Source organism: Colletotrichum destructivum, chromosome 5 (genome assembly GCF_034447905.1).
Source record: "Colletotrichum destructivum chromosome 5, complete sequence".
NCBI lineage: Eukaryota > Fungi > Ascomycota > Sordariomycetes > Glomerellales > Glomerellaceae > Colletotrichum > Colletotrichum destructivum.
The window spans coordinates 4,225,611-4,251,224 of record NC_085900.1 but is presented as its reverse complement, the minus strand read 5'-3'; the positions used below and the strand labels follow the sequence as shown (position 1 = coordinate 4,251,224).

The window sequence follows — 25,614 nt, the reverse complement described above, 5'->3', positions numbered from 1 at the left end:
CTGAGGCCGGTATCTCAATGATCACAAGTAGCTCCTACCTAGTCCGTTTGAACAACATACTGAGTGTCCCATATAGCTACGTCCGGTGTTTGCAATGTAAGCCTTATTTCAACCGACTCAAAATGCCGCGCAAAGTCGAATAGCCTCCCTCCAGGAACGAATACACCACCACTTGCAGCGCAGTTTTTTCAATATTCCAGTTCCATAATGGCGGTTACGAGTTTTTCACAAGGTATATCGGCCATGGCTGGGCCGTGGCGGTCAACTGCGACCTGGCATATATCGATAATATTTTGTTCCAGTTCCTCAAAGACTTCGTTCTCATTTGTCGGTTGTTGTGCTCTGGCGTCGGCCAGTAGTCGTTGAAAACATGCTTCTTGAAGGCTTCGGATATCCCACATCAGCTTGAGCTTAGCTACAAACAAATCGTCATCCTTTGCCGAAGTATCCGACAAATCACTTAAAGTTTGCGTGCTGTGATCTGTATTAGTTGATATCAATTCAAGGGAGGCACTGTTGCGATTTTGTATCGCCAAGGTCGCAGAAGTCGGGTCCAGGTTGACGTGTATTCCGGACAAGTTTGGAATTTTGTCTGCAGCACGTAAGTGCGTGGCATCCGTACTTTGAAGCTCCTTCACGTGGGCCATCTCTCTAGACTCTATCGTATCGAAAGTAAGAGCGGAGCCCAAGCATCCTCTCCCAACATTGTCAGATTTCTGAGCGGCGCTGTTGAAAGATGGAGAGTCCGGGTTGCTGGATATGCCCGACTGCCGAACTATAGGCTTTCGCTTGAAAGGTGCAGAAGGGACGATGGGCAATAGTATCGGTGACGTAGACACTGGTTTTGAAGGTAGATCGGATTTCCGTTTCTTTACGACCGAGTTTTCCACAGCGTCGTTGTCTTTTCGTTTGATGACGAGCAGCCTTCTTTGTGGTGCCTTCTCGGCTTGCTCTACCGACAGTCCGGTCTTTGAAATGGTCTGTGGTGTCGGTTGCTGGTAGAATTCCGTTCCCTGACTTGCTCTCGTAGAACTGCGCTTTGGATTCAAATCCTCCGACTGCTCGCCCGATCGCTTCGGGACGGTTGACTCCGCCTGCTTTCCTGAAATGAACGGCAGCTCACGTCGAGGCGGGAGCATATCTCGGAATTCGGCATTAGAGGCGGACCTCGATGTTGATTGAGCAACCTCATCGATTGAAAGGCTTTCGACGGATGGACTAAGATACATTTCCCGGTGTTGGATAAGCGGCGGAGAATAGCTTTGCGGTGGCCTTAGGTGGGTAGCAGATGTTGAAAGAAGCGCGGGTGTACACTGCCTATGTGGAAAGGGCATATAGTGTGTTGTCATTCCCCGCTGGTCTGTGGATGCGGTACGTGCTCTCTCGGATGGAAGAGAGGCTCCCAATGAGAAAGAGGATTGACGGTTAGCTCCATTGTGTTGGCCGAGAGAAGTCATAGGCCGTTGACCATTTGCAAGTACGCTGCGCGGACGTGAAGATGCATCTCTCTTATCCGGTAGGACCGAAGACAACCGGTCAGAGTTGTAGTGCCGTAAAGTGGCACTGCGTGAGAATTCGAATGATTGGTTCGCGGACATGGATTGGGAGTTGCTGGCAATTGATGATGACCAGGACGGCTGTTGAGAAACCTGTTGGCGCGGCGGCCCTCGGTATGACTCGAGACGTAAGCCTAGACCTTGGAAAAGACGTAGCACCTGGTCCTGGTCGTTTGAGTTCTTGAATTGAAGGGCTACCTCTTTGGTTATCTGTAGATAGTAAGCCTCGGTAGTAGCAATGAGTAGTAGTACTTCTTCGTACATCGTCAGCTCTCAACTTAATGTTAACAGCCCCAGTCTCCTGCTTGTACCTCAATGCGTAGGTGAACTCCGGAGCGATATTACCATCGCGACTACCAAGGCCTAACCTGAGCTGGTTTGCACGTTAGCAATGAAGTTCCGCATACGTTGCGGAGTTCGGGTGACTTACAGCTTGGTGGCCTTGTAAAGGAACCGTGAGCACGTGATTTGGCTCCTTTGAAGGATGGTCTCTTGATTCTATGAACCTTGCCAGAAGTCGTTCCTGTTTGATGGTAATGACGGCATTTTCCAGTTGTGAGATGGTGTCCCATTCATATTCATGAAATAGTCTCTGACGAACGCAAGCATGGGCCAGCGTAAATGCCCAAACCTGGAGTTTGGGCGCCATATTCCGAGGCTTTAACGTCAATGATTTGTGAAATGACGGAACAATACAGCGGGAGGTGGCGCAAGAACGACTCTTGGGAAGCCAACCGTAAAGCCTACGGCTTTGTAGGCCACAATACCATCAACGACCGACTCGCGCTTCAGCTGTTTGGTTAGTGAAGGATGGTGAAAGAGCAGAGCATTGATGGTCTGCGACCCGAATATCAGAGTGTCGACTCTCTCGGTGTCACGCGTGATGGGGTGCAGGATGTTAGAAAGGGAGGAAGCCATGATGGCGAAATCGGGTGGAGGGCACTCAAGGAAAGTGCCAAGCAGGGGTCTACTCCCTCCTCCCCCTGCCTGAGCTCCCCAGAAAAGTGCAGCTCAAGTGGGCCCAGACCAGATTCAGGCAAGAGAATCAGCTGCTAGCTCAGGCACACAATGCCATCCGATAAGAGAGATACGGTCACGTGGAGATAAGAATCAAAGCGACAGGGGAATTTTCAACGTCGCGTAACTGGCGCAAGGCAAAACACGGTTGGGTCCGTTGACAAGCAGTGCTGCATCACTAACTGATCGCAAAGGTCCCCCGAACCTGCCCGCGCAACAGCACACTCGATCCCCTCCATTGGGTGCTGCGAATTTGTGAATTTTCACTTAGAAATCCAGCGCATTCTTCCGTTACATTTCCCGTCTTTGAAAAGACACGTCGCAACATTCTTTGGGCATCTGTGTTGCCTACCGAAGGAACCCTCGGCGCGTCCTGTAGTCTCACTAACGGGCCGCGGCCTTCGACAAGTCGTCCACATATTCCGCCAGGTGGTCAGTCACTTCACTCTGCCCCGCATGATGCTGTCACTGTCGCACATACTAATGAAGCATCCGACAGTTTGCGACCAATACAAAATGGCACCTCCAAAGGAAGCTGAGGTTGAGCTTCACGCCATCAGCCGAACCCCCGAATACGAGGAATTCATGACCAAGCTGAGAGCTTACCATCAGGAGCGAGGCACGACTCTCGAGACCGAGCCCAAGGTCGGACCGGTTTATCTTGATCTGTACAAGACATTCAACCATATTGTTGCAAATGGCGGCTACGACAAAGTGTCCGATGAGAAGCTAGCTTGGCGCCGGATGGCTGAGCAGCTTGGCATACACTCCTCCAACGTAGCCTCAACTGCTTTCTCTCTAAAGGAGAAGTACTACAAGAACCTTGCTGCCTATGAGATCAAGTTTGTTCATGGCAAGGAGCCCCCTCCCAAGGACATCTTGGAGGATGTGTCAGCCAAGGGTGGCGGTCTTCTGAGCCGCACTAGGGAGAACTTCCGCGGAGTCAAGCGCGATAGCGGCACAGTTGGTGACTCTGCGGCTGCTTCTGGAGATGACGGCACCCCTACCCGAGAGCGTCCAACCCCAGATGCCGCTCCCACATCCAGCGTTCGAGCTTCACGAGGCCTGCGCGAGGCCCCACCTCAGAGAGTCATTTTCCAGCCAGACACCGGCCCCTCCAGACCAACCCGCCATGTTTCTGGCCAGCAGCTAGGCCATGCCGCCACACCTAATCCCACCGGTCAGCCAGGCGGCCATCATGCCACTCCACAGCAGGTCCAGCACACTCCTGTTCCTCTTCCACATCAGCCCCGGGCGGCGCCTCGTGGGCCGAGCGGCAGCTTCAACCCGCCCGATGCCGAAAATACCTCGACCGGTGTCGAGTCGTTTCTCCCACGTTCTCTGCAGCAGCAGCAACACAGTATCCTTCCAATGCGTCCTGTTGACACACCGAGCAACAATCCGGTCGAGTTCGCCCGGCGTCGTCAGTTTAGACGCTCCCTTCTGGAGCCTCCTCGCCGTAGTGGGCCCTATCCTGGAGGTAAGACATACCTTGATTAAGACGTGGTGTGCAATTGCTGACTAGACCTCAGTTGGATACGACGGACCGAACATTTATATCCGTTGTCTATACGCCTTACGCTCAGGCACCTTCGAAGAGCAGCAGTTCGCACTCTACCACCTTGTCAAAATTTCGTACGAACGTCATGACAAGTTCAAGTTCGAAGGGTTTCCCGGGCTCAGTGAAGGCCTGGTAGAGAAGGTATTGGAAGTTGGCAGCATCTTCTACAATGTGAAGTGGAAGATTTCTTGGGTATCTCAAGTGGCTGCCGACAATTTCGACACTCTCGATGGTAATGAAGGAACGGAAGACATCCTGGAGCGCATCGACAATCTCGAACCGAAGCAAGTCAATGAGCTCATTGTGCCCGCGAAGCTCGCCGACAAGATGATACTCATCAACGAGGCCGCTCTGACGCTGAGAAATATGTCTCAGCTCCGGGAGAACGCCGCTCATCTGGCCGAGTTCCTGCCAATCAAGGACCTCATCTGCATTGTGCTAAGTCTTCCAGAGCACGAGTTGGTGGTGGAAGTAAAGCATGCAATGCTCGACATTGCCGAGGCTTTGACCCCCTACATTGAAATCGACTCGAGCGACCCCTTGTACAAGGTTCTCATGTGGCTTCTGAACGACTCTGACGATCGCGGCATCATACTCACCACTCTCCGCGCACTTGGACGCATCTCGATGAATCTCGAAGCTACCAACAGATTGGACAAGGTTCCTACGGCCGTTTTGACCAAGATCGGCGAGTTGATGCTGCTCAACGACGACGAGCTGAAGGATGCTTGTCTCGATTTCTTGTATCAGTACACGGCAGTCGTCAGCAACGTCGACAACCTGGTTAAGTCCCTCAACTGTGAGCACCTGGTTCAGCACCTGGTCCGCCTTCTTTCCCACAACGCTAGGCGATACCAGGAAGAGACGCTGTTGAAGCCCATGTCCAAGTCGCCCTCGACTGATGAGCCTGCTGCCATGCCCGAAGACCTACTGCAAGATCTCCTGAAGCTGGATGAGCCCGAGCGATGCAACCAATGGGTCAAGTGCTTCTTTGAAGAGGACAAGGAATCCTTTGTTACTCAGATTGCAGCCTGGCAGGCATACCAGAATGCTTTCAAATCGGCGCTCCAGGCCATTGGTCAGCCCCTCATTACACCAGCTGACTTCATTCGCAACAGCTGTTCGGTCTACAAGGGCTCCAAGGCTGAGGTCTGGGCTGGCAGCGGGGTTCCTGGAGAAGTCCAGCAGAAGTTCATCATTCATGGCATTCGATGCCGAGTTCGACCTGTGGGCATCGAGGGCCAAGTCTTCCTTCGATGCTTGTGGGACTCGACGTCTGGTCGACCAAATGAGAAATGCGGCCACTTCTTTGGAAGCAAGGAGAAGATGTGGAACCATGTTGTTGCGGTCCACCTCAAGCTGGCACGCAACGAGCAGGGTGGCTTCGACAACAAAGAGGAGGAGGTCAGATGCCAGTGGGCCGACTGTACCAAGTATCCGAAGCCCACAAAGATGAAGCTTGCCCTGATGGGCCACCACCTCCAGACTCACTGCTGCCAGATCTTCAACGGCATTGTCATCAACGAGAAGAAAGCACAGGCTGGACCCCAGCCTAGTGATAATCTTGTGGTCCACTTTGAAGAGACAGCCACAGCTCCTGACGAGCAGAACCCTGCAGCTCCTCCTCAAGCGGCTGGAATTCCCCTCAGTGCAGTGCTGATTCTCCGTAACATCGCCCGCAATGTGGTCAAGACACCTGCGCAGGAAGACCTCCTCAAGCTACATGAGCTTGGAGGTGAGGCTGGGGGCTGGAACGAGCGACTTTTCCGGACTTTGCTCCCTCGTCTCTACGAGGTCATGACTGAAAACAAGGTTCTAGTGAGTTAAATCTTTGTCATGGTTTGCAGCTCTGCGACTAATATGATTTTCTTGCGCAGCGACCCCATGTGTTCTCACTCATCCAGCTCGCCGAGTCAGAGAGAGACATGTAATGCAAATCATGCATCCAACCAGGCTGCCCTCTTGGAGCCCCTGATTACCATTCTTCCACCTCAAATTGCACCCTTGAGCTAGATTGGCATTGCTAAGGACTTTACTTATTGGGCGGCATCTCGAGCGAGCTTGGACACAGATTGTTCGTATGAGAAGAGAGAGTGCGTGTTCCTGCAGCGCAAGAACTGCAGACTAATATGGAGGTGGTGTGTAGCCAGTGAGGTCGACTTTTTTGCTTTTTGGGATGGCAAATACCCAGGCGTTGGGGAGGATAGCCACAAAAGGTTTGCAAATATGGAATTAGCAACAGGGCGACAATTCTTTTCTTTTTTCCCCTCTTCTGTGGGATGGGCGAACACCTCACTTGCCCCTGGTCGCTCGCTCTAAAGACACGACAATGATGAAGATTATTGGTGTTTGCATGTTAAGCTTAACATGAGAGCACCTTAAAAGAAGAAGGCAGAGAAAAAGAGAAAGAGACAGGGGGGAGATAAAGATGAGACAGGGGGGAGATAAAGATGGGCACGTACTGTGTTTCTGGTATGCGGGTATAGGTGGGTTGACGGACGAGCAATGATTCTGGCAGAGACCGATTGTCGCACACAATGTTGCCGTAGTATATAGTATGGAAGCAAAATGCTTGTGAAAGAAAAAAAGGTTCCATTAGACTCGGGAAAAGTATTTTGGTTGCGTGCTACCGCCGTTGTGTGCTCTAGGGGAAAAGCTTGTAGAACCGAGTGTTTGGAGGAGGATGGTCATGTTTCTTCCTGTCCAATTGAGGATAGGGGCGGAAACAGCTTGTTTCTCCCTCGTGCCCCCCCCCAATTCCCCTCCTCTTGTTTTCTTCTCCACGATGTTTAATTAGGTATCGTCAAGTCAACTGAGATGGGTCCCGGATCAATACACATGTATGGAGGAGAAAAAAAATTGAGGTCTTTCTTTTATACCCCATCGTGGAATACCTACGGCGGGGACAGAGGAGGGTTCGGCCAGGCCCAGGCTGGAGGGGCTCCAGTCTTCTGAGGCGAGACCACCCCAGGGATGGGGCGGTCACGATGGTCAGCCCTGGTGTTCTCTGGGTGGCGCCATCGTGGGCTACACTAGGTAGGTGCCGGGAGGCGGGACGGTAATTGGGGTGGAGAGAAGGCTCGGGCCGAAGGTGGTCCATCCATCCATCCACCCGTCATTTCCCACGATGCGTTACCCTCGAGTGGCCGTAACCAAAAGTCACGATCTTCGGTCATGGGGTCGCTTACTGTGTGGGGTTTATCGATCTACAACGTTGCACAACTGCCGCGAATTCTTTGTCATACTGCTGATAAGCCACGCTCGCTGTATCCTGGTGCTCCGGTCAAGATGGCTATCTCAAGCTCTGCCTGGGCTCAGCGTATTCTTTCGTTTTTGGGTTCGTGCAAAATAATTCGAAGCCACAGCCATTTTACGAAAAGGCTGTATCAGTTTTGTAAGGTGTGTAACACACGAGATGTGGCCATTTATTCTCTTCAGAATTTACTTTGTGATGTCTGCTCTGTCCTATCCACCGAGAATCCCAGAGTCCAAGACCCAAGTTTCTTTCCTTTCTATCCTCTTTGTCTTGTTTCCCAAAATCACCACCATCAAGACCCAAAAGCCCAGAAAAAAGAACCTCTAGTCCAAATCCCCAATGTTTTGGTTCGTTCTGATGACTCCTGAAACTGCCTTGCTTGCTTAAGAACACACACGTCATGATAGTCAAAAGGTCGAAGGTGGATGAGGTGCTGTGCAACCCTTGGACGTCTGGGGGGTATAGTCCCGGATGATTCATCGAGCCGACTGATGAGAGAAAGAGCATTGACACTAGGAAATTGGCACGAAGTCGCGCGCTGTCGTACGCGACCATATCGGAGCAATGGCGTTGATGCCACAGGTACCACGTCTGCCCGAAGCAAACATACCGGGAGTGCGGATCAGCGATGCTCGCCGTCGTAACCGCGTAGCGTCGACCGAAGCTAGCGAGAATATGCCGTGAACGATGTGGCTGCAAAGTGAAAGCTCATAACTAGCCCGACTCGGGCGATACCCTTCCCAAAGCGAAAGAGAAGCTTTCTGGAAAGGCATCCTCAAGCGCAAGCTTAGTAGCAAGTGTAGCCACCATCAATGATGACGTTGGAGCCAGTCATGAAGCTGGAGGCATCGGAAGCCAAGAAGACGCAAAGACCGTTGAGATCGTCCACGCTGCCGAGGCGGTCTTGGGGAGTCAAGGACTTCCAGATCTTCTTCTGAGCGTCGAGAGCAGGGACACGGTTGAGGGCAGTGTCCATGTAGCCGGGGGAAATGCAGTTGACACGGATGTTGTACTTGGCCCACTCAGCAGCAAGAGACTTGCCGAACTGAATAACACCGGCCTTGGAAGCGTTGTAGCAAGACTGCTCCTGGGGGTAGTTGACAATGCTGCCAGACATGGAGGCAACCAAAATGATGGAGCCAGGCTTGCCAGCCTTCATCATGGCGCGACCGACGGCCTGGGACATGAGGAATGAACCAGTAAGGTTGATGTCGATGAGACGGCGGAACATGGCAGGGTCATAGGTCTCGGCCTTGATGTTGGAACTGGTCAAAGACGCATGTTAGTGGGTCTTTCTCAAGTAGAAGGGGAAGGAAGGGGAAGAAAGAGGGAGATGCTGTGCATTCTGTGCACACTGCAATGTGGAGATATGACGTACTCAGCGATACCAGCAGAATTGACCAGAACATCAGGAGCACCGTAGAGCTCAACCACAGAGTCAACTGCAGCATTGATGGCACCGCCGTCACGGACATCCACCTTAAAGAAGGTGACAGGCAAGCCAGTCTTTTGGTGCAGCTCGGAAGCAGCCTCGTCACCCAACTCCTGGTTGGCATCGAAAATGACGAGTGCCTTGGCACCAGCCTCAGCACAGGCGCGGGCCATGTAGTTGCCCAGGCCACGAGCACCGCTGTGAATGTCAAGTATCAGCAAAAACAACCACCATGCAATTCTATCCCGGCGCTTGGGTGAATTTCAATTGGCCCTGGGGACGGACTCCAATTAGAAAATTTCGGTCGGGGGAGCTTACCCAGTGATGACGATGGTCTTGCCCATGACAGAAAGCTTCTGCATCATGGGAGGCATCGAATCGAACGTCTTGCGAGTTAGAGGGACGACATCGTCGTTCTCGGGACCGGGAATGGGGGACTCGGTGGGAGGGCGGGAGTCGTGCTCGCGGACGGGGATGGAGAAGTGGTCAGACTGGCCAGCACCCTTGGCATCGGGGGCGTAGACGGAGACGGGAATCTCCTTCTCACTGACGACGTCGCTCTTGAAGGCGCGAGCAGAGACGGAGAAGGGGCGAGCGGCCTGGCTGCGGACGGCAACGCGAGGAGCAGCGAAGCGGGTAGTGAGACGGAAAGCAGAGCGAGCGGCGGCCATCTTTGCGATCGGTCGGGGCTGGTGGTAAGAATGCAGGGTAGGATTTAATTTTGGTGAAGGAGGAATGGATTGGTAGAAGAAGCAAGGAAGTCTGTAACCGTCGATGGAGGTATGAGGATGAGTAGCTTCCACAAATGTCAAGCTGGATGGGGAGGGAAGGAAAAAGATTTGTGTGGTAAATGGGAGAAAGATGGACTGGTAGCTCGAAGAAGGGGGAGCGCGTCCAAGTTGATATAGGTCCGAGTGGGAGGCGTGGCCCGTGTAAGCTCCTCCCGGCAAAGAAGGAAGGAAGGAAGGCACTGGTTAGTACGTACGTGTGAAGCGAGGCAAGCTTGGGAAGGCAAGTTGGCAAGTAGGCAGGTACGTTCGTTACGGTAGGTACGTAGGTATCCGTGTGGGAAAAGGTGAGGTAAAGGTGAGTAGGTAGGCAAGGTAGGTAAGTACTCGTGTAGATACTGTGCGATTTGTGGAGGCTGGTACCACTGGTGAGAAGCAGGCAATGGGCCAATGGCCACGGCAAAGGCAAAAGGTACTGTCTGGTGTGCCCACCTTACCTTAAAACGCTCCCCGGAGCTCGAGGGAAGGCAACGCAAGGGAAAGGAAGGGATCACCTTGGCCAGGTATCTCTCAGTCGTACCTTCCCAGTGTTGCAAGATGAGCGTGGAGAATCTGGGCGTGGCGTGCGGCGATTGCGGAACCGCTCTAGCGTGGGTGCTTACCCCAAGCGGAGCCCCATTTTAAATAAATAGAAAAGAGTAGATAGACGTAGAGAGAGACACTTCCTGCCGGCCACTTGGGTGACATAAAACTGCGCCAGCTATGGGTGTGGTAGAGGTAGAGATACAGGTGTTATCTTTATTTATTCAATTGTTGTCACCCGAGTGCCGGCGTGGCTGCTGGAGCTTGTGTGGGTGCTGACGGTGAATGGGATTGTTTCGGTCGGGATGGCGATGCCAGTGGGATGAGATGACTGTATGGACCCATCCACTTTTCCTCGGTTCTGTTACATGCTGCTGTCGCTGTCGCGTACAAGGGTGCAAGGACTTGGGTTTGGGGACAACAGTATGCGTTCATGTACAGAGTACACAAGCCTTGGCAGCCGTACAGCGGGATGTATCTAGCACAAGGCAGTATGAGAGCCCAAGAGGACCAAAATGGCAGGGCGATATGACCCCAAGGGACACCGTCTCCATTCCGTCTCCAGGTGATAGCAGTCAATTTGTTTCCCAGGTTTAGTATGTGTTAAGAGTCAGGTTAGGTCAGGTTAACATGGTCCCAGGTACCCCCTGGGCCCTGGATGTTTGGCGGGAGGAATCTCTAACCTGGCAAGCCGCACTTCAGGGTGGAAGTGTGGGAAGCTGGAGGTGTGGTGTACGGGCCCGGTACTTCAGGAACTTCTGGCAGAGGCGGCGCTAGCCAAGAGGTAGAGTGCATGCGCAAGGCGACTTCGCTGTACTCCGTCCGACGCCAGACTCCACGGCTTGATTAGGTCCCAAGTACATGCAGCACAGCTGCGTCCTGTCCGTCAAGGCCTCGTTGCTGCAACGCTAATGCAGAGCCCGCCGTAGCGCTGTGAACCCCGTGCGAGTCCACCCTAGGTACAGTAAAGAAGAGCGGCACATACGTATCCAGCATTTGAAAAGGTGCAAGTACGTCAATCGAACGGCGGTAAGCTGTGGGCTTGTGTGGTCCCTGAGTTTTGATAGACCATTGCATGGAAGACAAGGCCACGGTGACAACAGGCCCGGTTGCACTTCATCAGCCCAGTGGACCAAGATGGGACGAAGAGCGCCGTTGTGGCATGTCCGCGGTTCTGGAGTCAACACAAGAAAAGCTTGATTTGAGGCGATTGACACTCAATGGATCAGAACGGGACGCCGACATCATGGACGGGAGCGGGTGCTGCAAGCGTGTGAACGGGATCTCTGTACCTGAGGGCGTCATCGTGTGGGCCAATGGAGGGAAATGGAGGGGGGGCGGCGACGACATGTTGCAGCGAAGTCGCTGGGGTCTTGCTTGCTGACAGGAACTTTCCGACTGGACTGGCCGTGTCGTAAACCGCTCCGGACGCTGATGCAGCCTCTTCCTGAGTGTAACTTGTATTGTATCCTCTTTCAGTCTCTAAGGGACTGGCAACCAGCCTGCTTGCACGCTTTGAATCCTTGCATGGGGTTCGTTTGCCCCCGTTCTGTTTTCCGAAAAGGAATCTGGCATTGGCATTGGCATTCGATCTCTGAAGGAAACAAGCTGGCATCGGCAACCAACTCGAAACCGTTGTTCCAGCAGGACAGTAATTGTCGGCTTCTAGCTTGCTGTTCTACATACTCTGCTGTCAATTTTGCTGCGTGTGGTTGTCTTATTCGTAACAAGAAGACGGCAATCAACGGTTGCTTCTGCGTCATAGCTGTGGCCCATCAGAGGGACAAGCCCACAACGGCCACTTCTTCCGTTGCCATGACGGACCCCTGTTTTTTTGGATCCGAAATGGTTCATGTCAAATACGTATTGATTTGACACCACTCAGAGACTGTTTCCCGCAAACGGTCGGAAGACGGAGAGCGGCTTTTGGGAGGCAAAAAAGTACAACGGCCGAGTGGCAAATGACGGCGTGTCGATCGCTTCTGCGCTTTCTGCCCAGCCTCCGCTTTGGTTCGGTAGCTAGCGGGACCCAAGGACAGGCACTATGATGTAGCTGACGGGTCTAGGGGTTTTGAGCCGCTCCAGGGCTTTTCCCCGAGTGTCGCTTCAGTGCTCCAGGACCTTAAGAGGGACCGCCTTGGCAACGTACCTTAGCTCCAATGCTCCAGTACTCGGTCGCCATGTGCACCTCTTACGTAGCTCATCCATTAGTCGGAATAGTTCTCGACTTCGCCATTGAATGGGCGACTCACCTGAGGGTTCTCCCACGTCTTCTATTTCAATCTTGCTATGGAAGGGAAATTTTCCTATCTGAAAAGTCGCTCGATTATATCAAGCAGCGAAGCCTTCAGTAGAGTCACGGTAATATCGTAAGCTTGTCGTATACTAACGTGGAGTCATGAAGGCTGTCTGGTTAGTTTATTAGAGGGTCGATAGACCTCGGCGACCTAGGCATAAAATCGTATGGCCTTGGAATGCACGTTTTTGGTAGCCATGATTGTCTCGTCCCAAACGGAGGCCTTGCCCAGGATACAGGCGCCACGGTGGCTCGGTTCATGGTGTATAGGCCTCTTGGTGATAGCCACATTACAGAGGCCGACTGCGTAGTTAAGTGCATGTAGTTCGTAACCATCACGATATGCGCTGTAAGCCTGCTGGGGTCTTAAATGCCGAATGTCGCTTCTGGGGAATTCGATCATATCACGAGGAGTTTGATGAAACATCTTTGCATCCGTCGCATCTTTGCAATTCGAAAAAACATCGTTACAGTAGACACATGGGCATTAAGAGACATGAGGTCGTTGGCAACTGCCGGGCAGCTCCCAATGATGGTGTTGAGAAAGACGTTGCCAGTATGTGTTGACAGCGTATCTAGCAGTGATGACAAAGGATTGATCTGGCGCTATGACAAGTCAAGCGGCTCCGACCTCAACTACAAACACTCTGAAGAGAACATGAATATGGAATGTATCGTGGCGGCTGTGTGTGGAGGGCGGGAAATGGGGGCATAGATTCTAGGCTTGATAGTCCATGCAAGCGGGTGTACCGGGTGTCCGTACAGAATCAGCCTAGCAGCTGAAGCACCACGTGGTCACTGTTGCGTACCAGTGACCCGTCTGTCGCATTTTGTGACTGCACTATTTTAATCAGGGACTTTGTGACAGATCTCATCGACAAAGAAAAAACGTGGGACTGTCAGCTCTCCAGTAACGATGGCCTATGACCTTGTCCTCCGGGTGGCATCAAGGCAGGGGTAGCTTTGCTCTTCTGGGCGGCGGGTTTCTTGGGCACCAAGAGCCACCTGGACAGCCTAGAGTGGGCATCGAGAAGCTTGTCTGTGCGCCGGACAGCACTCCGTCTCCGTCTATTAGAAACCATTAGACTGGCTGTCTCAAGCCTGTCGGGTGGGTGGTGAGTGGTGGTCCCAGGTCTAAATTTGGGAGTGCTCATTGCGTTCGTTCCCCTTGTATCCGTACTCCATAAGGCCTGCAGACACCTATCGTTGTCGGTGTGTACAAGGTCTCATTTACGCTTCTAATTTTGGTTGGCAGCAGAAGACTTTCAACCAGCCTCGGACGATTTGCCCTGATGCGGGTTGGAGAAAGTGTGAGAGTTGAGGTCGAGGTTTTTCGTGCTTGCAAAGCGGTGTACCACTGGTCGATGATTAGTCTACGCCGTCGAGCTTGTTGCCAGCTTGTTGAGCTACAGTGTAGCTCTAATGGCTGTGGTATGTTAAGGATGAGCACCGCGAGGCCCGTTCCTGACACGGTTGGTAAGACGGTCTGGTGGAGACGGGGGTTACGGACGGGCATGGAGAGAGGAGAAGCCCCTTTTTCGAGCCCCTGGTAGCCATGGCATACGGCGGGAAGTTGGGAGTCACGGTGGGAAAGGAAGCAGCTGCGCCTCGCCAAGCAGCCGATCTGGAAATATGTGGCAGATTACAGAACACATGGGGAGGGGATCTAAGCTCCAAGGGCGGCGGCGTGCTGTATAGGCGCTGAAGGATGGTGGGAGAATGACAGGCATGGGTGTCTGACTTATTTGAAATTGGTCAGATGATGGGAAAAGATTTTCAAGGAGTTGAATTGGCTGGCTTTGGCTTAGATATCCCTGAAGAGCCCCAGGTATAGTCTTAGACTCTAAGGGAGCCTGCTCTGTTCTGGTGTTTCTTTTTTGGAAAATGGAGGCAGGGAGACACATAAATTACGTGGGTACGTTGATGCGATTGTTTGGCAACCACCTTGGTGGTTGCCGTCCGAGCCTCTCTAATAGAAAACATAAGTGACCTACTTCAGTTGTTGTAAATTGCCTTCGATGTTGACGAATCACTTTCCTTTTCTCTTCTCAGGGCGTCTGGAAGCTGGACCTGCAGCTTCCCAAGTCCCACGATGCAGGTTAAGGTACAGGCCAAACGACAGCTCCAGTCTGTCCGGAATAAAAATGTCCAATTTAGCCGTACGCCAAGACCGAAACCCAAACACCTGCCAGAGCATGGGGCTGCAGCACAGGCCACCTTCGATATGTCCTTCCCGAGCTACCCTGTCGATGGGACATGGTACTTTCCCATCAACTGACCCTCTCCGCCGTCCGGCAAACGCTTGGCGCTTGTCCACCGACAAAAGTTCACGACATGTTTACTTTCCCTCCTTCAAATCGACTTCGTTCACCGATCCATGCTCACGACGTTCAGACTGATAGAATCTAAGGCTTACCTCACTACATCAACCATGGTCACACCGATTGATCCTGACAGGCCATATGAGACGAGTTTGCGATGCAGTAACGACATTGAAAATTCTGTGATCAGACATGTCGATTCCTCTGATTGGCAAACTTCCCAACTAGCTGACCTGCCAAAATATATGTATATATGTATATATATACATATAGATATAAAGTTGCCAACTCTTCGCTGGCCGCGACCATTCACCACGCAACTTTCAAAGCATCGATTGCGGAGCAGACTACTATGCGAATATCGTGTCAGTCAGGCCGACCAGACTCGCGCCCACCACAGTCGTCTATCATGAAAACCCTCCCACATCAACGGCGGCCCCCCTCATCTCTGTTCTCGCCAAAATGAGACGAAATAATCAACACAAAGAGTAGACTTCTCGAAGCCTACATATGCCAGGACCTCCCAGTGTCCACGTTTTACATGCCGGGTACTCGTGGATGAACATATCATAGTGGAGGGGTGGTAATTCCTTTTCCACCCCGAGGTATTTTGTTGGGATACTTTGCCTGTACTCGGCTAGATATTTGCGCACAGGTACTTGCTGTTTGACCTGCGGTCAAACTCTTACTTCCCACATTGCACCTTCATCGTCGGACTTTGCCTTCGCAGAAAACGAGAACATGGAGATTCCAGCGAGTTGGCAATCGCCCATTCTTTGCTTTCTGGATCAACCCTGATTCATGACGGTGTCGACCAGAACGGTTTCTCAACCATTACTTGTGCTATGCTAGGTGAAGGGGCAAACCGCTAGCGCCAGCGAGTGCGAGTGAGCACAGCCAGCGTCACGGCGTCTGAAGACAATTCCTGGCGGGCGGATTTGCGGTTGAACATTGCTACTTGACTTTGCGCTTACCCAAGAAACAACAGCCCGTAAAGATGCTCTTCACTGACCCTTGTGTCTTCGCCGACTCTGTGACCGGTTGTTAATAAAACTCTGTCGAGACACTATGTGGCTTCAGTCCCGAGTGCCAACTCTGTGGAATGTGGTAGGCAACTAGATCAGTGTATATTGAGGGCTGAGAGTGGTCAATTTGTGATCTGTCCAAGTTGACAGTGACGGTATGAGTGTCATATATGGTAATGACAACCCTGCAGCTCATGGTTTGGTATTCGCCAGAAATTGAGAAAATGCCACCAAGATTGTGTGACTACGAAGAACGGTTGTGTCTATTTCAGCCGCGATGGGTTTCTTTTCTTGAAGCGTTTTCCTAACTAATGCAATCTAGTCTTGTCCCTTTAACCCCAATATATTTCAAAGAGATAAGAGACCGCCCCGTCCACGCGGACGACTGGATGAAACCCGCATACGATGATCATCAGGTGGGATGGAAAGAAGAGGGCCCAAAACTCATGTATAAGTCTCAATTTCAAAGCAGCTGATGCGGCGCCCACAACGTCTCACCGATCGACTCGTCATTATGGAATGACGCTTGTTGTTTGACACTCCTGTTCTAGAATGAAGGAGCCGCGTCCGTCTCAAATCACTCCTTTTCAGGGCTGATGTAACCCGAGGGGCTTGGTGTACAGTCTTCTGGTTCGATATTCTTCCGCCAGTCAGCTCAACTCCTTAGAGGTCTGCAAGCTTGTCGTGAATTACCGCAAACTTGAAATATCCCAAGTCTCCATTCAGCTGCTGAGAAACCACACGAACAATCTCCCAGTTGCAAATTCCATTAATATGGGCCCGTACTACAGGGTGGTTGGATTCTCGGGTCTCCAGGGATAATAACTTGATCCGCATTTGTTCAGGCCGAGTCTTGATGTCGCAGAGAAAGTTATCAAAAATCTCTACGATGCTGGTCGAGTGGATTCGCATGTTAAGCAACAGGCCACCGTGGGAAGTGCTCTTCTCGAAGACCTCGAGTGCTTTCAATGTGGTAATGGTCACCTTTTGCAGCCGCAGTGGCAGGACGGAATGATTTTGTACTTGAAGGAGTGAACTGGCTGATCCGTAAATCAAGATCGAATTTGTCTGGTTATCAAATATCATGGGATCGCTACCTTTCATGGAATCCCGAACACAAGGATCAGTAGGTGCTCTAAATTCGATGGTTATTTGGACCAATTCGTTTGTCCAGAAGACAGCTGGCCCTCAAGGCTATTCGGGTGAGGACTAGCAAGAAGCGAAGTTCCCTCTTGCTGGCCAAATCCAGAGGTTGTCGTCGTAGAGGATTGTCTGAGAAGGGAGACTGTTTTATCTCACAAAGTTTCGACTCGAACACTGATACTGACCAACCCCGATCATTGGGAAGGCGACCTGAAAACTCCAAGCGGTCAACAGAAGAACAAGCGGAAGCTTCTTGAAGGCAAATGACTGCGTAAGAAACTCCAAGCAGACTGTGGACTTTCCAAACAAGCCCGTGCCGATGTCGATATCAACTGCAATCAACAGCCACTTCCTCCGCTGTTCCCATCGTCTGCCATAGGTGGAGGTAGGTTTCAGTGCTCGATAATGTGAGAGAGCATTGCTAAGATACAAAACACAAGCTTATGGCAGACATGGGCCGCTGGAGCTGGCCAAGCGCTGTTGAGCTCTGCCTACTTGGAACTTGCCAGTAGACAGCCAACATGCAAGGCCTCCTCGAGTGGATTCGTGTCATCGCACTCTATTAGAAATGTCCCATACATCTGGACTGCCCTTTCGAAGCCTTCGATGACCCATAGTGGTGTAATTACGTACCAATCTTACCAAGCGAGTTCCCAAGCAAGTTCACTCGGCAGTCATGACTACATGGTCGCTTTCCCAACATGTTCCCACAGCTCCCAGGATTCTGTCAGTAATCTCGTTTCAGGGCTTCGTGATGGCATTTATTCATCATAACCATCTTTGGCCGAAGCTGTAGTATGAAACTCGGTGAACCAAACTTCAACTGTACTCCTCAGACCTTCTGCAGAACCAAATTCGGTCACATAAGTCTTCCTTCGGAAAGTAAACCTCCCATGTCGAATACCGGCCCTAGAACACATTTCTGTATCGGCATAAAACGTCTAGGCAGGCAGAGACACTGCTTCAGTCCTTCTTCCACAATGTTGGACCACCACTCCGACAAAGCCAAAGGTTACCTCGTGCTTGTTATGGAGCCACGTGAGTGGAAAAACTCGGGCTCTCAGCGCTTCTCAGCGTCAACCGTTCAACAGAGTAGATGGGCTATACTGACCATCAACATTGACCACCGGGACTCAGTGCCAGGGCCTGGTGATTAACCATATCACAGCCGAAACAGCAGCACCATCAACCACTTGCTCTTTGACCTTAAGTCAAGTTGAGCGAGAATCACGTTCATCGAGTGCAGAGATTGTATTCGGACCAACATGTCCAAAAGACAGACATTTATTGTTGTCACCGCTGTTTTCAACCATCTGCTATGGTATGAGCTCGAGGCGGACCATCCCTGGCTTCTCACTAATGTTTACCATACAATGCCCTGGAGATTACTTCAATCGAAGAACAATGCCCAATTAAATACCAGTCCCAGAATTGAACCCTCACCAGGTACTAGAGATATCAAAGTAATAAGCTCGTATCTCTTAATATTACAGGTGGATAGGTGTTGTGACGATGTTGACTAGTTCAAAGGCATTATTAGCACAGCCCTTTAAGTCACATAACTTCCACATAGCCCAAGCTGTCTCCTTAGCAAGCACTACAATACTTCATAGTTGAAATAAAGTGGTTTAGAACCTTAGCACTTTGTTCCTTAGTCTGGGAGGGCTTCTTGTGTGGATTTGTGCTGTATGTGGTCTAATTATAAGTATAGGTACTTGCTTTATCTTTCTTTCCTTCGTCCTTTTCCTCTTAGACCTTTCTTTCAAACTGATAAGTTATTGTCCTAGGCTACAGTAGCTACATATAAACCTGTTGCAAGTACACAAGTAAACACAGATATTTCAACGGCTTGCCCTAATCAACAACATTCTTACGTTGAACGGTACCAGCCATCACTCCCCTCATGAGAGGATTTTGGTTTTACTTGCATGTTAGACAACTTATATGCATGGCTTCTGGAGTTTGCAAAATTTACGAACAGGATACAAGAGAGCAAATAGAAGACAGGCTGGCTGCAATAATGACAAGAGACAATGTCTAAGCACAAGAAAAACAATGGGGACTAGGAGGGCATTGATATATTAGGAGCAAAAACTGCTAACTGGAACATGTAATGACTTGAAATAAGTAAGAGAAGACCTGCTCTCATCCATCTAGAAGCTAGACACGTTAGGCCAACATGCCTGCTCTCTCTCACTTTTGAATGTGAAAAGCTGATGCATAGTTGATAAATCCCATGGTCGGATATGTGCTGAGGTCTGTGAGACTGAAGAACGATACCGAACCCCGTATCCTTTTCCGAGGTTTCCTCCCCAAGAACACCTGCCTTAGCCTCCGTATTGTTACATGCATGCTTTATTGATCAAACCTTGTAGAAGCAGAAAGCAGTATAGAAGCTTGCTGCCTCCAACTCCTCTGGTGAGACCAGAAGGCGTCCACCACCGCGCTCCCGAACGCCCATTCTCTCACTCAGAGGACCCAATGTCTCATCGTCTTTTTCCGACTCCCAGATCTCCATGAACGTCTTGTGATACTGCAGCTCAAGGTTGTAATCTTCAGCCAGAGCTCTGAGTACCTCCCACGGTACGACATACTCAGGCACCTCCTCTACAGCCTCATCAAGGAAAAAGTTGTACTTCCAGCCAAAAGCGGGCCGGAATACACCATCCGCCGGGGTCTTGCCCGGGAATCGGACTCGGTAGATGGAGTTGCCCCATTCCGCCGACTGTTCCGCTTCACCGTCTTCCAGCTCGCCTTCCTCGGCCTCCTGAGGCGGCCCCTCGGCAGCCTTCTTCTTTCTCTCTTCCTGTTGCTCGTTGAACTTCCGGACATGATCGCCAAGAACATCGGAGTTGGGAATGCATCCAATCAAACGACCCCCCTTCTTCAACGAACCGGCAACGTTGCGCAGCATAGTGCGGGCCTTCTGCTCCGTCTCGAACGCGTAGTGCATGCAGAACATCATGCTCACGACGTCGAATCCTCGTCGGCTGAGGGGGTTGGTGTCGAACCCGACCTGTCTGAGAATTTCGATATCCTCGATATTTTCGCCATAACAATCCTTGACATGGAACCGAGCTTCAAAAAGTCGCGGGGGTGGCCGTCTGTAGCCCCCTCTGCCGCCCCTGCCACCGCCTCCGCGACTGCCCATCTGGCGATAGCGCTCCCGAGCCTGGTCGATACTAATGTCCGCTGGATCCAGACCGACGTAGAGCTCCACTGGCTGCGGCGCCTGCTGCCACTTGCCCAAATCACCTCCCTTTCCACACCCAATGTCGAGTACGAGTAGATCCTTCTCAGTAGAAAGTCCCTGCTCCCGAGAGCCGGGGGTATAATCCTCATCTGGCGAGAACTTCTGGATGATGCAGCTTTTGACCCAGTTATTGAAGGCACGGAGTCCCTTGATCTTGCTGTCTGTTCGTCTCCAATCCCTGCCGCGTTCGGGCACGCTGTTATAATGTTGCGTAACCACGTCATTGCTGGTGACACTACGTTGGCGCTCCGCAGCAGCCTGTGCCTGTGCCTCTAGTTCCCTCTCTCGCTCTAGTGCTCGCTGGCGGATTGCTTCTCGTTCAGCTTCAGAGATGCGTGCCCGGGCGCCGGGTCTCTTTAGCTTACGAGGCTGCTCCGATGGAGAGACAGCTCGTCGCTTCGCGGGCTGGAGTTCCTTTGCGTTGTATGGCTGCGGGAGCTCATCGGTGCCACCGTCTTCGCGCTTTTCACCTTGGCGGGAGGAAGAGTTGCCATTTCTGGATGGCGATCGGGATCTCTTGCGTTTCTTTGCGTCGTAGGATTGAGAGCGTTGCTCGTACGATTCGTCGTCGTCGTCGTCGTAACCCGCCATTGTTTCTGAAATTTCCCCAAGGTTGGTTAAAAGAGATCGAATACAGGTTGCGTGTTGTTAGATATAAATCTGAAAGCGTGGGTTGCTTGTTAAGGCCTTGCGATCTTGAAGGGGTGAAAATGGAAAGCAGGTCACTGGGGAAGGAAGAAGCTGCTAAGCGTCGCAAGTGCTAGGGTACTGCTAAGAATGGAAAGAACCCACCAACCGTGATTTTATATGAACGGCAGGGGTGTTCCTAGAAAAAAAAAGGAAAGAACATGTCGCTGTGTAACGAGAGATTCGGAAGATGTATTGAAAAGTAAATATTCCAGCTATATAAATACAATAGAAGATTATTCTACCAAGGAAACGGAGAGTTCCCGGACATTGAAGACCTCACAGAGTGAGCGACTTCTCACAGTTATGCCAGGTAGGTCCAGTACATCGTACGTGTCGCACTGCAGCCTTGCCAGCTTGACTAAGCTCACACCCACCAACACACCAATCACGTCAAGCTATGGTCGGCCGCTTGCGGTTTGCAGGGGGGCTTTCCAAAGCTCCCAGCTCCAAACACCCTAGACGACGACATCACTCTTGACAGAAAGTTGACACAACCCGCAACCTCAGTCTCCTCCCTCACGAACTGTAAACCAACAACCCCTTTCACAAGAGCCTCTGAACACCCGACCGCAAAGATGGGCTCAGAACCCCAGTACGCAAAGTACCCTCTCCTCCCGCTCGCCCAGCATGTCTTCGCCCTCACAAACGCCTACGCTTCCCGGCCATCTCAACAAGCCGCCGCGAAAGCTCTCAACGATGCCATCACGGAGCACAAGATGGCACCGCTCTACCGTTACCTCGCACACCCGCTCGAGGGTATCCTGAACCAGGTCGGCGAGGGTGGTAGTCAGACTCCCGGTAAGCCGCTGAGCCGGAAGTCGAGTCTGGCGGGCATGATCGCCACCAAGAGCACGCCGACCACCGTCAACTTGCCTTGGGACGAGGCTCGGTACCAGGAGCTCAAGGCCGAAAATGACAGAGAGTTGGAGGAATTCCAGAAGGAGGAGGATGAGGCCGTGGAGAAAGCCGGTGACACGGAAATTCAGGCTGCGCGGGGCAAGCGGGCGGAGTTCTGGGCCAGGGTTGGCGACAAGGTGCGTCAGAATGGTTATCTGTGAGTTTGGCCGGGAACGCTGACATTTGTTATAGGACCGGGCAATTGCCGCATACGAAGACGTTTTCGAGAAGACCGGTATCCTGGGTACCAAGATCGACTTGGTTCTCGCAATAATCCGGATGGGCCTCTTCTACGGCGACAAGCTCCTTGTCAAGAAGCATGTCGAGCGTGCAAAGACTCTGGTCGAATCTGGCGGTGACTGGGATCGTCGCAACCGTCTCAAGGCTTACGAGGGTATCTACCTTCTGACTGTCCGATCGTACAGCCTGGCAGCCCCGCTGCTGCTTGACAGCTTGTCCACCTTCACCAGCTACGAACTCTGCACCTACTCTTCGCTCGTTGTTTACTCAGTCCTCGCCGGATCCGTATCTCTGAAGCGCGTTGACTTTAAGAGCAAGGTCGTCGACGCTCCCGAGATCAAGGCTATCCTTGGTGACGGAGAGGACAAGCTCCTGGCTCTGTCCGGTGCACTCAGCGCCGGCCCCGGTGCTGACGACACTATGCAAGACTCCCCACCGACCACCGCAGCTGCCAAGACTGCAGTTAATTTGACAACCCTCGGCACGAGCACCGATCAGCCCGAGGCCGAGATGGCCATTGACTTCTCCTCTCTGGCCCAGCTTGTCTCGAGCCTGTACAACGGCCAGTACAAGTACTTCTTCCAAGCCCTTGCCGAGGTTGAGGAGAACTTCCTCACACAGGACCGCTACCTGCACGAGCATAAGAACTGGTTTATCCGCGAAATGCGCCTTCGCGCGTACCAGCAGCTTCTCCAGAGCTACCGTGTGGTTGGCTTGGAGACAATGGCGACAGACTTCGGCGTCACTGTTGATTTCCTGGACCGGTAATATCACTGAGGCTTGATTTTATTGAACATTACATGGCTAACACTTACGCTAGTGACCTAGCCAAGTTCATCGCGGCCGGCCGCATCCCCTGCACAATCGACCGTGTCAGCGGCAAGGGCGTCATCGAGACCAATCGCCCCGACGACAAGAACAAGCAATACCAGGACGTTGTTCGCCAGGGCGATCAGCTCATCACGAAGCTTCAGAAGTACGGCCAGGCCGTGCGTCTCAGGGGAAGCGAGCGGGCGTAATCTGTCAGTGGGGTCGTCGTGGAAAGACAGGAGGACCAACGCGCTCTCTCTGTCTGTCTCTCTCTCTTCACCAAATGCTTACACAATCGTTCGTTCCGCCCTGGCTTGGGACGACAAAAGGCGCGAGGTAGAAATGGCACGCGGTGATTATAACCGGGGGTTGGGCAAGCAAATGTGTGCTACCACAATAACTCTGTATGATACCTACGGATTAGACGAGCCAATATGAGAAAACTTGGCTTGAATGGACCGCCTCTTCGCCCCGTTGTGATGCTTGGCTGTTTAGTATTGGGCCTACCGACTTGGTCATTTGCTTAGCAAAAACATTTGGTGCCTTACGCAGCTGACATGGTAAATGGATGACTAGCGCCCTAGTTAGCAACTTCACCTCTTCAACATAGTCGAGTTTGCACAGGAGACCGCTCTTGGGAGCAGGAGGGGAAAGTGTTCTGTTCTCGCTAGTTATGCCATGAAAAAACAAAAGAGAGAGACAAGAGGCATCCACATGTCATGCTAACTCCCCACAAAACACACACGTGCGATATGCGATGCAAGATGCAATGCGCCTTCAAAACAAGGGCGGGGAAACTGCCATCCCTCCAACTCGCGCCCGCTTCTTTTATAAATCTGTTCGATATTCGCATCTCACGTTTTCTCACGTGCTCTCAAGCCCGCACCAAAGGGAGAGTGCGCGACCTCGCGAAATTCCTAATCGCGCGCTCGCTGTGGAAGCGAGCCTAGTTTTACTCCATCCAACGACGGTGGTCGACCCTCTTCGCGGCTCCGTCACCAACGTCCCTTCCCCTCCCCTTGTAGTAGCTCGAATAAGATGAACCAAAAGTGACCTGGTATCTCACCACTCGTTTACCGGTACTTCTCGACAAAATCCTTGTGGAAGTTGATGATGCGGCCGACCCAGTCGGTACCGGGGGCGAGGAAGGTGGTACGGAAGTGCAGGGTGCCCTCCTTCTGGCCGAAGCCGCTGCCGGGAACGACACAGACGCCGGTGGCCTCGAGCATGCGCATGCAGTAGAACTCGTCGGCGCTGCGGCCCTCTTTTTTGGCCGCTTCAGCGGCCTTGGCAGGGAGCTTGATGGTCGGGAAGAGGTACATGGAGCCCTGGGGCTTGCCGCACTCGACGCCCTCCATCTGATCAAATGCCTTGTGCAGGGCCGTGGCGCGCTCCTTGAGGCCGTTGAAGATGCCGTCATACTCCTTGCGATACAGCTCGTAGCTGGGCTCACCCTCCTTGGGGGGGTTGACCATGAGCTCGACGATGCACTGGCCGATGACGGGGGCGCAGAGGGTGATAGAGACGAACTTGTAGATGTTGGCCTCGACCTCAGGGTCGAAGTTGACAAGCTCAAAGTAGCCGCCGCGGTGGCCGCACTCGCCCACCATGCCCTTGGAGATGGAGTGCAGCGAGGCGAGCTCAACGTGGTCATACTTGCCGGGGTTCTCCTTCTGGAGCTTGCGCAGGACACCCTTGAAGGAGTGGAACTTGCCAACAAAGACGTTGGTCTGGTAGACCTCGTCGGCCATCACTACGAGGCTCTTCTCGGCGGCGAAGTCGTAGACGGCGCGGATGTCATCCTCAGACAGGGAGGCGCCGGTAGGGTTGCCGGGGTTGATGATAACAATGGCACGGACATCGGTGCCGTCGGAAGTGGCCTTCTCGTAGGCAGCCTTGATGGTGGCCACGTCGGTACCCCAGCCGGAAGCCTCATCGAGGTAGTAAGGGACACAGGTGGCGTTGAGAACGGAAAGAGTCGCCGTGTACAGCGGGTACTGGGGAATAGGAACCAAAACACCGCTTGTAGAGTCCTTGGCGATGATATGCAGGAGCGTGTTGACACCAGATGAGGCGCCGCCGGAGAGGTAAATGTGGGCGGGATCGGCGGGAAATCCGTCTCGGCCTGTAGAGAATCTCTGTCAGTTTTCACGCGCAGCACACAAGGTGACCAAAGGTTGCGACGTACGCTCGATGAAGTTGGCAATGCTCTCCTTAATAGCAGGGACACCAGCGCTGGCGCTGTAGGCGCCAACGGAGCCGACCTTGCTCAGGAGGAACTTGGCGCGGGCAATGACATCGCTCTTGTATCCGAGCTGGTTCTGCAGAACGTCCTCGTGCTCTAGGAGCAGGGGATTCTCCAGCAGGCTGACGACCTGGCGGAAGAAGGTGATGGGCTTCTGGTCGAGCTGCTGGGGGTTTCCGATGTTGGCCGAGATAACCGCATCGAAAGGAAGGTCCTTGTCACCCTTGGCCAGCTTCGCGCGGTATTCCTCCGACTTCACGGCCAGCTCGCCACGAACGGCGTACTCGGCGGCAACAACATGCTGGTTGATGTTGTGCACGTTCAACCGACGGGACGGTGTGGTCGACATGGTTCGATAGTGGGGTGACAAACGGCTGTCGTTGCTGCTGAAGAAAAGTTGCCTTTGCGATGGCGGGGTATTGGAGAGAAAGATCTTAGGGGACCGCGGGGTATCTGTGCGAGAGTCATACAAAAGTTAGTAAAAAGGGCTTCTACCGCGCAACAGTGGAGATCAAGCAGAGGCGGGGGGAGGAGGACAACCTCTACTCGCTCGAATCGACAA

General features: G+C 52.4%; 7 protein-coding genes across 7 annotated transcripts; 2 read left to right on the top strand and 5 right to left on the bottom strand.

Moving 5' to 3' along the window:
- Nucleotides 1-37: 37 nt before the first annotated feature.
- Nucleotides 38-2,219, bottom strand: CDEST_08832 (uncharacterized protein). Its single transcript, XM_062924991.1, has 3 exons — nucleotides 1,987-2,219; nucleotides 1,819-1,929; nucleotides 38-1,766 (listed from the first exon to the last, which is right to left on the bottom strand). Exons 1-3 carry the CDS (start codon nucleotides 2,203-2,205, stop codon nucleotides 189-191), a joined length of 1,908 nt encoding a protein of 635 aa, XP_062781042.1. The 5' UTR covers nucleotides 2,206-2,219; the 3' UTR covers nucleotides 38-188.
- Nucleotide 2,220: 1 nt separating this feature from the next.
- On the bottom strand, nucleotides 2,221-2,481 carry CDEST_08831 (uncharacterized protein). Its single transcript, XM_062924990.1, has one exon. The coding sequence runs from the start codon at nucleotides 2,472-2,474 to the stop codon at nucleotides 2,223-2,225; it is 252 nt and encodes an 83-aa protein (XP_062781041.1). The 5' UTR covers nucleotides 2,475-2,481; the 3' UTR covers nucleotides 2,221-2,222.
- Nucleotides 2,482-2,745: 264 nt separating this feature from the next.
- On the top strand, nucleotides 2,746-6,956 carry CDEST_08830 (Putative ARID DNA-binding domain, DNA-binding RFX-type winged-helix domain, armadillo-like helical). The gene is made up of 4 exons (XM_062924989.1): nucleotides 2,746-3,005; nucleotides 3,073-4,053; nucleotides 4,106-5,952; nucleotides 6,012-6,956. The coding sequence occupies exons 2-4, from the start codon at nucleotides 3,090-3,092 to the stop codon at nucleotides 6,063-6,065; spliced, it is 2,865 nt and encodes a 954-aa protein (XP_062781040.1). The 5' UTR covers nucleotides 2,746-3,005; nucleotides 3,073-3,089; the 3' UTR covers nucleotides 6,066-6,956.
- Nucleotides 6,957-7,557: 601 nt separating this feature from the next.
- On the bottom strand, nucleotides 7,558-10,621 carry CDEST_08829 (Putative short-chain dehydrogenase/reductase SDR, NAD(P)-binding domain superfamily). Its single transcript, XM_062924988.1, has 3 exons — nucleotides 9,141-10,621; nucleotides 8,769-9,020; nucleotides 7,558-8,655 (listed from the first exon to the last, which is right to left on the bottom strand). Exons 1-3 carry the CDS (start codon nucleotides 9,491-9,493, stop codon nucleotides 8,178-8,180), a joined length of 1,083 nt encoding a protein of 360 aa, XP_062781039.1. The 5' UTR covers nucleotides 9,494-10,621; the 3' UTR covers nucleotides 7,558-8,177.
- An 8,362-nt stretch (nucleotides 10,622-18,983) lies between these two features.
- On the bottom strand, nucleotides 18,984-20,872 carry CDEST_08828 (Putative mRNA (guanine-N(7))-methyltransferase domain, mRNA cap guanine-N7 methyltransferase). The gene has a single exon (XM_062924987.1). It carries the CDS (start codon nucleotides 20,759-20,761, stop codon nucleotides 19,280-19,282), a length of 1,482 nt encoding a protein of 493 aa, XP_062781038.1. The 5' UTR covers nucleotides 20,762-20,872; the 3' UTR covers nucleotides 18,984-19,279.
- A 291-nt stretch (nucleotides 20,873-21,163) lies between these two features.
- CDEST_08827 (Putative proteasome component (PCI) domain, winged helix DNA-binding domain superfamily) lies at nucleotides 21,164-23,292 on the top strand (the record flags this gene model as incomplete). Its single annotated transcript, XM_062924986.1, has 4 exons — nucleotides 21,164-21,170; nucleotides 21,224-21,894; nucleotides 21,950-22,761; nucleotides 22,818-23,292. 4 exons carry the CDS (start codon nucleotides 21,164-21,166, stop codon nucleotides 23,014-23,016), a joined length of 1,689 nt encoding a protein of 562 aa, XP_062781037.1. The 3' UTR covers nucleotides 23,017-23,292.
- A 588-nt stretch (nucleotides 23,293-23,880) lies between these two features.
- Nucleotides 23,881-25,401, bottom strand: CDEST_08826 (Putative aminotransferase, class I/classII, pyridoxal phosphate-dependent transferase, major; the record flags this gene model as incomplete). Its single annotated transcript, XM_062924985.1, has 2 exons — nucleotides 23,881-24,932; nucleotides 24,996-25,401. 2 exons carry the CDS (start codon nucleotides 25,399-25,401, stop codon nucleotides 23,881-23,883), a joined length of 1,458 nt encoding a protein of 485 aa, XP_062781036.1.
- Nucleotides 25,402-25,614: the final 213 nt, after the last annotated feature.

Bases quoted from the DNA above. Each gene is read 5' to 3' on its own strand.
- CDEST_08828 (XM_062924987.1), bottom strand. From the start codon at position 20,761: ATGGCGGGTTACGACGACGACGACGACGAATCGTACGAGCAACGCTCT.
- CDEST_08832 (XM_062924991.1), bottom strand. From the start codon at position 2,205: ATGGCGCCCAAACTCCAGGTTTGGGCATTTACGCTGGCCCATGCTTGC. The intron at 1,930-1,986 runs GTAAGTCACCCG...CGTGCAAACCAG, and splicing joins CTTTACAAGGCCACCAAGCT to CTCAGGTTAGGCCTTGGTAG. The intron at 1,767-1,818 runs GTACGAAGAAGT...TACTATCTACAG, and splicing joins TTAAGTTGAGAGCTGACGAT to ATAACCAAAGAGGTAGCCCT.
- CDEST_08831 (XM_062924990.1), bottom strand. From the start codon at position 2,474: ATGGCTTCCTCCCTTTCTAACATCCTGCACCCCATCACGCGTGACACC.
- CDEST_08829 (XM_062924988.1), bottom strand. From the start codon at position 9,493: ATGGCCGCCGCTCGCTCTGCTTTCCGTCTCACTACCCGCTTCGCTGCT. The intron at 9,021-9,140 runs GTAAGCTCCCCC...TGACATTCACAG, and splicing joins AAGACCATCGTCATCACTGG to CGGTGCTCGTGGCCTGGGCA. The intron at 8,656-8,768 runs GTACGTCATATC...GTCTTTGACCAG, and splicing joins AATTCTGCTGGTATCGCTGA to TTCCAACATCAAGGCCGAGA.
- CDEST_08830 (XM_062924989.1), top strand. From the start codon at position 3,090: ATGGCACCTCCAAAGGAAGCTGAGGTTGAGCTTCACGCCATCAGCCGA. The intron at 4,054-4,105 runs GTAAGACATACC...ACTAGACCTCAG, and splicing joins TAGTGGGCCCTATCCTGGAG to TTGGATACGACGGACCGAAC. The intron at 5,953-6,011 runs GTGAGTTAAATC...TTTCTTGCGCAG, and splicing joins TGACTGAAAACAAGGTTCTA to CGACCCCATGTGTTCTCACT.